The sequence below is a fragment of the Daphnia pulicaria genome, chromosome 3 (genome assembly GCF_021234035.1).
Source record: "Daphnia pulicaria isolate SC F1-1A chromosome 3, SC_F0-13Bv2, whole genome shotgun sequence".
In the NCBI taxonomy this organism is placed as follows: Eukaryota; Metazoa; Arthropoda; class Branchiopoda; order Diplostraca; family Daphniidae; genus Daphnia; species Daphnia pulicaria.
The window spans coordinates 10,190,287-10,200,349 of record NC_060915.1 but is presented as its reverse complement, the minus strand read 5'-3'; the positions used below and the strand labels follow the sequence as shown (position 1 = coordinate 10,200,349).

Here is a 10,063-nt window from a genome sequence, read left to right as displayed (position 1 = left end):
CCTTTTTGTAAAATTACTTTTTTATATAGCTTCCCCGTTTTTCCGAAAAGCGATGCAAAAGTTCCCCCATTTTCTGACAAAATTCAAAAAACCCAAACTTTACAGCTAAAAAACTCCAAAACGGAAGAAAATTTCGTCTTTCTGAGAACGCAACGTAAATCTGGCGTGCAGAGACGAACATGACTGTATTTTATTTTTATTTTTAAGGCCTTTTTCGGATTTAGACCTGGAAAGCCGCTCCGGGATTACGGTCTGCTTGAGTCGTGGAGATCGCTTGTTTTAAAATTGATTTAAAAAACCTGAAAATAAATGACTATTTCATGACTGAAGTCAGGTCGTTGTAAAAAAATATGGCTTCGACGTTGACTTATTTTTTTTTTAAATCACAATTTAATTTGTTGCATTTCAAATTTCCTGTTCAAATTAGATGCCATCTATTGGGCAAGAGAAACGATGTCAGAAAGTAATGTTTATACTCGGTAGGTGGTGCTGAACAAAAACAAATTACAATGACGACGTGACTAACTTGTTAAAGTTATCGCACTGTTGATTGTGTTGTTAGTTGTATTGATTCTCGTAATCAAAATATATACCTTAAAAGGTTTAATGGTGTCTATTAGTGCCCCATGTTCAAATGCACAACAAAGACATGGCCTACTGGAAACTGTTTTTGTTAACAGTCTTCTTTGTTTACAATCTCCAACAAGTTGACAGTGACAATCAAAGTGGACGTCCTTTTGAGGAAGATCCCATTGACACCCCCAATGAAGTTTTAGGTTCAAAATTCATAAGGGATGATTTGTTGGTACTCGTATCGACATTGGAAGGGAACCTTATTGCAATAAACAAGAGAACTGGGAAAGTGAAGTGGAAGTTAGAGGATGAACCTGTCATCAAACTGTCTAAAGAATTATCAAAAACATTCAATTTATTACCTGATCCCAAAGATGGTTCTCTTTATATGTTGGGCAACAGTGGTGCTGAAGCCTTAACCAAATTACCCTTTACCATTCCAGAACTAGTTTCAGCGAGTCCCTCTCAGAGTAGTGATGGGATGCTTTACATGGGGAAAAAATTAGATATGTGGTTTGTAATTGATCCCCTTACTGGAGAAAAGCAGGAAGTCTTGAGTTTTCAAGGGTTAGAAACTGCCTGCCCTCGTAACAAACCTTTGGGACCATCCATTTTTATTGGGAGGACAGAATATTCCTTGATTCTTTTGGACAGTAGGACTAGAGAGAGACACTGGAATGTTACATACTTTGATTATACATCCTCAACGCTTGGGCAGCAAGATCCTCAAGAATATGATCTGGCTCACTTTACTACCAGTTCAACAGGAAAAATTTTAACTTTAGATAGGCATTCTGGGGACTTGCTTTGGCAAAATGATTTTAATAGTCCGGTTGTGGGAATGTATGGTTTGATTCATGACATTTCAAATCCTTATGATAGTATTGGTCTTATGCCAATACCCTTTACCAGTCTCTCAACCGACACCTTACAAAATCTTGCATCGAAACTCACCGAGCCCTCAGAACAAGAACGAAGAATTACGGGTGATACGAAACTATTGTAAGTCAAAAAGCACATCAATTATTAAATCTCACGTTCATTTATTTTCGATAGTTGTACAGCATTTATAATAGCGTATACGTATTTTAATTCAGCCAGGCCTTGTATATTGGGCAATACAAACATGGTCTCTATGCGTTTCCGTCACTGGTTGACGACCGGACCACGTTTGTTGCATCACAAACGGGACGGCTGCTGATAGAGGGTCCAGATCGATCAACTGAAACGAGTGACTCTTCAGCAGACAGCTCATCCACCACCAAAAGTCCGATAAGCGTCAACCTTCGGCTGCCATCAGATATGAAAATTGGATGGACAGATCACAGCAACACCTTCAATAGCGCCAAACCTCCTATCACACTTTTCGGTAGGCTAATTGATTTTTCAGTACTACTCATCAATAAGTATAGCTAGAAAACTTAGTGAGTTATTATTGCTGTTTATTTTACAGGAAATCACAAAGTTCCTGAATCTGGACGATTCAATCCTGCATTTCAGATTTCTGATGAAGCTCGTGAGAAAACCGAATCTCAAATGATTGATGAAGATGTGATTAATGTAGAAGAAAAGACTTCCCCCGGCTTCTTGGGAGTTAATGTTTCGTACACCCTCGCAGTAACCGCGGTTATTCTACTTCTATTCACGATTTATCAAAGAGGATTTAAAGGAGGTGTATGGCAGTCACTCGATAAAGAAAGCCAGCAAGACGAGTCACTTAGGTCAAATAGAGAACACATTCAATATTCGACTGCAGTTGAACTCAAAAATGGCTTTGTTCAAGTACTTTCTCTTCGACATTCTCTGGTGAAGTTATATTATTCAAATTTTATTTTTAGGTCGGGAAAATGTTATTCAACCCTTCAGAAATCTTGGGGAAAGGTTGTGATGGCACATTTGTTTATAAGGGGCTCTACGACAGACGTGACGTGGCAGTCAAACGATTATTGCCCGACTGTTTTATGGTGGCAGATCGCGAGGTTGCACTACTTCGCGAATCAGACGCACATCCCAACGTTATTCGCTATTTTTGCACAGAGCAGGACCGCCAGTTCAAGTATATACTAGTCTTTCCATAAGTGATTTCTTTTTCATCACTCTCATCGACAATTTATTGCGAATGCTTTTTAGGTACATTGCACTGGAGCTGTGTGCAGCTACGTTGCAGGATTACGTGGAAGGGCGCTATGCTTCCATACCAATTGATGGGGTTACCATCCTTCGGCACGCCACTGCCGGGCTGGCCCACTTACACTCTCTAGATATTGTGCACCGAGATGTGAAGGTGTTATTTTTTTTTTTACAAAACGTTTTTTTCCTCGTGGCAATATTCTGACCCATGTTATCGTTTTCTAGCCCCCAAACGTGCTGATTTCTACACCAAATGCCAAAGGAGAAATTCGAGCCATGATTTCTGATTTTGGATTGTGCAAAAAACTAAAAATTGGTCGAATGTCTTTTTCCCGACGTTCTGGCGTTGCTGGCACTGAAGGATGGATTGCGCCAGAAATGATGACGGAAGAGGGTGCTAAACGAACTACCTGTGCCGTTGATATTTTCTCTTTGGGTCTAGTCTATTTCTACGTTTTGTCCAAAGGTTCGTGGGTTTTTTTCTATCATTTTTTTTTTCAACCTGAAATTTGTGTCTTATTTTTAAATGTATTGGGATTATCAATAATTTTGCAGGTCTGCACCCGTTTGGTGATGTGCTGCGACGTCAAGCAAATATCCTCAGCGGCGATTATGATCTGACTGTTCTTCTCTTCAACGTTTCGGCGCATACGCTTATTGAAAAGATGCTCAGCGTTGACCCGTTGGAACGGCCGCCAGCTCGTGCAATTCTCAAACACCCAATTTTCTGGGCAAAAGAGAAAGTTTTGGCTTTTTTCCAGGATGTGTCCGATCGTGTGGAGAAGGACTCGACGGAGAGTGCCGTTTTGCAGAGCTTAGAACGGGCAGCCCATGACGTAGTTCGAGGAAGTTGGAGAACCCATTTAGAGGATGTCGTAATGGAAGATCTTAGGAGACATCGCACTTATCAAGGGAGATCAGTGCGAGATCTTTTGCGAGCTTTGCGTAATAAGGTAATCGGCATACATTGTAAATGCGATTAACATTTTGTATCCTTTTTCAATCAATCACTAAACTTTCTATTTACTTGTAGAAAAACCACTATCGTGAAGTATCTGAAGAAGTCAGAAAAGTTATGGGCCGGAATCCAGAAGAATATTGCGATTATTGGACGAGTCGATTTCCTAAACTTCTTATGCATTCTTGGTACTCGATGCACTGCGTGAAAAATGAACACATTTTCTCTCGCTATTACGACAAACAATACGATTTCATTCAGGTAATTTCATTTGTTCTGAATATCGAAAAAAAAAGTCCCCAAGTGAACCGAGATTTTTTGGTTATCTAGAAATACATCGTATGGCCAACTCCGAAGCCGAAAACGGATTTCCACCGGGCCCTGGAAACCGCTTTCCCCGTATACGATCCATTGTTTCCTAAACTGAAGCTGCTAGAACCTCAAAAAGTTACTGCCGTCAAGTCCGAAGAAGAAGAAAACGTGCCTGAAAGTTGGGATATGTTAGCAGAGGAGTCCAATCCAACTGAAGTAGAAACACCGTGCAAAGAGAAAAACGACAGTGAAGAAGGTTTAGAAGAAGCTCAAAATTTAACTGTCAGTGCTGACCCACTGTCGCCCAATCCAGCAGTGTCAACGGGCTTGGTAGAGGCTGCTGAATTGCCTTTACAAGAAAACAGCAACGATGATCATATCGTGTTGGGGCCGGGTGGACAATGGGGTTTACAAAATGATCGCTCAACTAATTCTGTGCGTGTAAGAGAGAACGAAGCCTTTGGACCCAGAGTCGCCGCTTGGAGCTTACCGACCTTAAGTCAACAATGGGAGTTTAGCGAAATTACTCACCATGGCAGGAAAAAGCAAAAGTCACTTCATCGAAGGAAGAATAAGAAAGCAAGCGACTAAAAAACTGTTTGACCAACACATTTTTACTACTCTTGCCAGTCATGACGGGCGACGCTTCTGCGATCGAATGTGCCGCATACTTCTCTCTTTTTTTTTAAATTTTCTCTGGGGAAATTGATTTTCTTGGAATTCTAGGGTAAATATTTGGGTTGTATACTGCATTCATCACCGCCTCTAAAATCTTTTAAATGAAGAATTCTCAAAAAGTGTTGAATGTCGGTATCAAGAAATCCTGTTTAAAATACATAATTATGTTCTCATAAACGAAACCTTAGAGCTTGTAAAATTTTTGATCATTTTATGAAATATAAGAAAGCGGGCAAACATCTTACGTTATCCCATTTGTTAGCTTCCGTATTTGTAATGTTAATGCCCTTCTGAAATGTTCCAGACACAGATTAGAAATTTATTTTATTTTGGGGGCAAATTATGTGGTTAAAAATAAACGCGTAACTTTTCGTGCATCACAATTGTTCCGTCCACTAGTTTTCTGTTCCCGATCATTTTCTGTCATGCCTGTCCCGGTAAGCATTTAAGAATATTCCATTCAACTAAAATATTCGATTCTTATTCCTTGCTAGCTCCTATTTCGAGCAAGTTCTGGTCTTGACTCTTAGAAGACTCGTACACCCCAACAAGTGTTTGTCTAAGATATTGAAACACGGAATAAGCTGCGTGCTTCAGGGCATGAGTAAAAGAAAACATTGTTATCATGAAACTGGGTGTGTGGGTAAATACATTTTGTGATTCGGTTATCGAAATCGATAATATCCCAACGTTCAGTCACCTGGTCGCTCTTTAGCCAGGGGTTCTACACTTTAAATCAAAAAAAAAAAAAAAAAGAAAAGAAAATGACGTCGACCTAAATTCAAAGCTATCTAAACTTTCGGAGATGGGTTAGAACTTATACAAATGCGTCATCACTGGTTCGGCTCAGGGAAAATCCCTTGTCCTTGTGCTAATAATATTCCAAACCCATTCCAAAAACTTGGATGTGTATAGTAACGTTGGCTTTCTCAGTTGATATTTTTTAAATACTGTATTTCCCCGTGATGTCATTGATATGGGAGATCTACGAGAGGCGTCATTTCCATGGAACCCCACAGAACATTTTACATTTTACGTTTATTGCGGAAACTTGTACAAATTCGCCACTGGTTCAGCGTAGGGAAAATCCCTTGTCCTTATTGCGCTATTAATATTCTAAACCCGTACCAAGAGCCTGGATGTGTATAGTAACGTTGGCTTTCCCAGTTGATATTTTTATTAAATACTGTATTTTCCCGTGATGATGTCATTTCGGAGATCTACGAGAGGCGTCATTTCCATGGCTATAATACCACAGAAAATTTTACACTTGTACGTTTAGTGCGGAAACTTGCTGACGAATAGTTTCTTTATTTTAGAAATCTTCTTCCCGAGATGCCAGCAACTTTCTCTTTTTTCAAATATGCGACGACAAATAAATCTAACTAAAGGTTTTGTTGCGAATAATGAAGCTGGGGAAGACATACACTGTAGTGACTCGTTGCGCAAAGCTCGAAGCAGCTTACGAATCGTTGTTCGAATTGTAATAGCACCAGCGTAACACAGATTTGCTGTGTCATCGTGTCGCAAGTAGAAAAGAGAGTTTCTTTCCCGCAGGCAAAAGTTTACAAGTTTTATATACGTGTATGTTCACATTCGTTCACCAAATCCCTAAAATTAGCGAATCCTCTAATTTTCTATTTCTCTTATATTTATACTTTTCTGGAAAGGTTTCTTTAAAAAAAAAGAAATCCGACAAATGTATATTTTCTTTTGTCTTTATTCGCTACCATTTACGACGTTGAAAAGACTGATGTTGCGTCATATCGCACAGGGAAGTTCAATGCTTTCCTTGAACGCAAATAGATCAAAGGCGCGTTTTTGGACAGGAATCAAAATGCTTACTTCAGTTATTAATTTGAACACAATAGAACTTAAAAGTAAATAAAGTACATTTGGTTTTCTTTTGAGAATGACTAGGAGGCTCAGCTATGTGGAGAAACGAATTACCTTGACACCACCACCTTGGCCGTGCCTACATACTTCAGGACTAGAAAAAAAAGGTTACTTTCACTTCTGCTGCTGCTGATGTCTCACACTCCGCCTCGATTTCCAGCCTTACCCCTCGAGCTGTTTTATTTGACTTTTCTAGAAAAAAAAGGACTAGGAAACACCAATAGATATACCATGGTCATAAAGCCAAATGCCAGACATACGTGCCCCACTCTTGAAGGGAAAAAAAAAAACTCAACGGCAGAGAGTTGAGTCGAATGAAGACTGCCTCCATGCAGTCGGGGCATGAGCATTGGGCAACAGGTTAGAAAACAAGAAGAAATATAAGGCGAAAGGCGAAAGCTCTCGACGTCAATTCACTAGAACTTACTTCGGGGAGCGGTTCTCGTTAGTGCCCTCTGTCCTCCCCAACTACCCGTCGACCTCAATCAAGCGGATAAGCCAGTTTACTTACCTTTCGTGTAACGACAGTTTCTCGCCACACGCCCATTGAATCAGTTGGAGAAAAAACACAACGATCCCGAATGTCAGTTTGAGGGGGAAAATCGTGGAGTTCAAGTTCACATTTATTTCACAGAAATCACGCAAAAAATAAATAAACATGGAGTCAACGAGCATTGTCGAGTTCTACAAGGGGCGTTCTATTTTCATCACTGGAGCGACGGGTTTCATGGGAAAAGTGCTAGTGGAGAAGCTACTGAGATGTTGTCCTGGAATTGAACGTCTCTATCTGCTGATGAGACCCTCGAAGGGACAAAGCGTTGAATATCGCCTTCAAGAGTTGATCAACAATCAGGTATAACTAGTCTTATTAGTTAAATAATAGGGCCCAACAAGTGAACGTGTTTTTATCACAGATTTTCGACGAAGTCAAGAAACAGCAGCCAAACGTCATGAGCAAAGTCACACCTGTTACGGGTGATGTGACTTTCCCGGGGTATGGATTGTCGCAATCCGATTTGCGACTCTTAATCGAAAACGTTTCTGTTGTTTTCAATTCGGCCGCCACGATCAAATTCGACGAAGAGCTCAAAGATGCTCTCGAGATGAACGTTAAAGGTCCCATGCAGTTACTTGAAATTTGCCGTCAAATGAAACAACTCGAGGTTTTTAATCCAGTTGTCAATTAAATTTCCGCAGCCCAGTACTAAATAAAAGCTTTTTGTATTCACAGGCTTTCGTGCACGTGTCAACGGCTTTTAACAACCTTGATCGCGAAGAAATGAAGGAGGAAGTTTATCATTCAAAAGTTGACCCAGTGAAATTAATCGAGCTGCTGGACTGCCTTGAAGACAGCGTCGTGAAAAATATCGCGACAGAGTAAGTTATATTTCATCTTTCATTCACCATTGGAATCACTCGTACTATTGTGATTGCATTCTTTTATATTCATTAGATTACTTGGCAATTGCCCAAACACCTACACCTACACTAAAGCGCTTGCGGAGCAATTGTTGGAGCAACGATGCGGAAGCGTTCCGTTGACGATTGTCAGACCCTCAATCGTGACTGCAGCATTGAAAGAACCCGTTCCCGGCTGGGTTGACAACATGAATGGAGCCACAGGTAGATAGCTTTATTAGTAGCCGTGCATGCAAATATGACTAATACTAATCGTTGGGTATTATGTTTAGGAACAATCGCAGCTGTCGGGAAAGGATTCTTTCGTGTCATGAAGATCAACGCAGATCTGATCAGCGACATCATTCCTGTTGACTACCCAATTAATCTTATGATTGCTGCCGCTTGGCATACTGCTACTCGGCGGTACGTTAGTTTGAAAAGAAAATTCATTTAAAAACACTGATTGACACATTTGATTTCATTGCACCAGGCCGAATAATGTCACCGTCTACAGTTGCACGACGGGCCATCAAAATCCGCTCACTTGGGGCCTTTTGCAGCGTTGGTCTTTGGACTCTTGGATGAAGTTCCCTACCAAAGATATGATGTGGTATCCTAGTGCCTATTTTACGATCAACGACATTTGGCTCAAAGCGAACGAGGCCGTATTCCATACCTTGCCGGCCCATCTATTCGATTTATTCAACTCCTTGACAGGCAAGCGCGCTCGATGGGTACGTCTGGAAAATGTTATTTCTTTAAAAAAAAAAGGACATAGTAAAATTCCGTAACGTCTCTCATAGGTCCGGTTATACGCCAAAGCTAATCGTGCTTTTTCCTGTTTGGAATTCTTCACGACGCATCAATGGCGATTCATCAGCAACAACCCCATTCGCTTGCTGGACGAGATGTCGGCACAAGATAGGAAAACTTTCTACATTGATGTCCGCGAGATAGAATGGAAAAGCTACTTTGAAACTTTCATACTTGGAGCTCGTCGTTTCGTTCTTAAAGATGATCCCAGCACTTTACCGCTTGCTAGAAGCAACCTACAAAGGTATTTTGTGATACGCCTACCTGTGCGAATGAAGTGAAACAAAACTATAACGCCTCTTTATCTTTTTTTCTTTTTTGTTTTTTCGTTACGTTTAGATTGTACATGATTCGACTACTGCTACGTCTGATTTTATTCTCTTGTTCCTTACTCGCCGTCAGGGGCATCAGAAATATCGGCCGCTCCTTTGTTAAGTCCTAAAGCATTTAACTTGAAGAGATAAAAATTGCGCACTTTATTATACCGATTCACAGTTATACAAAGATAAAATCAAATGTTTCGTGCCTTTATTGAAGTTTGTGTTGGAGCCTCTGCTGCTTCGTGAACTTAGACAGCTATAATATACCTAGGAGATAAAACCTGAACAACTGCGCCGTTTGTCGAATACTCAGCACCATTTCCTACCAGTTTATAAAACAAGCTCGTAGATCGCTCTATTGTTACGCTTACACTTTCGTTTGCCTCCTGTGTATGTGTTGTGCCGGGAAATAGAGAGAGAGAAAAAAGGGAAAGGTTGAATTTTGACGCACATTTTTATTACTTCATTAATTTATAAGTCCCTACAATTTCTCTAGGCGATTATAAACAAATGTGTCCTCATAGAACGGAGTTCTTTTTTTTCCTTAAATGGCTACATGAGTGCGCGGTTGGAAAAAAAGGAGAGCAGCATTAGAAACTTGTGCACTAAACTTTCTACACCGGTCTGGTAAGAGAAAGCGTCGTATTATTTCTAGCACGGTCCTCAGTTTGTCGGAATCGATTAATAGAACTGTATAGATTTGTCTATTCCAGACTTTAAAGTTGTCTTGGAATCAGATCGATCAAAATATTCAGGCAGAAGGTCTCCCTATTTGTCTTTTTGTGCCATCTTATATCGCTCAGAATCATCGGTCCGTCTGCTATACACCGATTCGCAAGATAAACTAACAAAAAGCAAACTAGAAACGAATTCACAAAGAATAGTTTGTTGGAAAAATACTGATTGCGTTTTACGGGTCAAAGCAATTCCAACAAACAAGAGGGGTATCGCTTATTGTTTTATCAGCCGTCTTCAGGTCGTA

The 10,063-nt window shown here is 40.3% G+C and overlaps 2 protein-coding genes across 2 annotated transcripts; both read left to right on the top strand.

The window, feature by feature from the left end:
- The first annotated feature begins 504 nt into the window (after positions 1-504).
- LOC124329555 (serine/threonine-protein kinase/endoribonuclease IRE2-like) lies at positions 505-5,034 on the top strand. Its single transcript, XM_046788637.1, has 9 exons — positions 505-1,575; positions 1,671-1,942; positions 2,027-2,355; positions 2,412-2,629; positions 2,704-2,857; positions 2,929-3,169; positions 3,259-3,656; positions 3,737-3,922; positions 3,992-5,034. The coding sequence occupies exons 1-9, from the start codon at positions 635-637 to the stop codon at positions 4,562-4,564; spliced, it is 3,312 nt and encodes a 1,103-aa protein (XP_046644593.1). The 5' UTR covers positions 505-634; the 3' UTR covers positions 4,565-5,034.
- Positions 5,035-6,892: 1,858 nt separating this feature from the next.
- Positions 6,893-9,521, top strand: LOC124328301 (putative fatty acyl-CoA reductase CG5065). Its single transcript, XM_046787026.1, has 8 exons — positions 6,893-7,400; positions 7,462-7,710; positions 7,779-7,924; positions 8,001-8,170; positions 8,239-8,371; positions 8,439-8,682; positions 8,752-9,005; positions 9,101-9,521. Exons 1-8 carry the CDS (start codon positions 7,206-7,208, stop codon positions 9,201-9,203), a joined length of 1,494 nt encoding a protein of 497 aa, XP_046642982.1. The 5' UTR covers positions 6,893-7,205; the 3' UTR covers positions 9,204-9,521.
- The last annotated feature ends 542 nt before the right edge of the window (positions 9,522-10,063 follow it).

Excerpts from the sequence above, each read along its gene's own strand:
- LOC124329555 (XM_046788637.1), top strand. The coding sequence starts at position 635 with ATGCACAACAAAGACATGGCCTACTGGAAACTGTTTTTGTTAACAGTC. Across the intron at positions 1,943-2,026 it reads ACCTCCTATCACACTTTTCG|GAAATCACAAAGTTCCTGAA; the intron begins GTAGGCTAATTG and ends TTTATTTTACAG. Across the intron at positions 3,657-3,736 it reads TGCGAGCTTTGCGTAATAAG|AAAAACCACTATCGTGAAGT; the intron begins GTAATCGGCATA and ends ATTTACTTGTAG.
- LOC124328301 (XM_046787026.1), top strand. The coding sequence starts at position 7,206 with ATGGAGTCAACGAGCATTGTCGAGTTCTACAAGGGGCGTTCTATTTTC. Across the intron at positions 7,401-7,461 it reads AAGAGTTGATCAACAATCAG|ATTTTCGACGAAGTCAAGAA; the intron begins GTATAACTAGTC and ends TTTTTATCACAG. Across the intron at positions 9,006-9,100 it reads GCTAGAAGCAACCTACAAAG|ATTGTACATGATTCGACTAC; the intron begins GTATTTTGTGAT and ends CGTTACGTTTAG.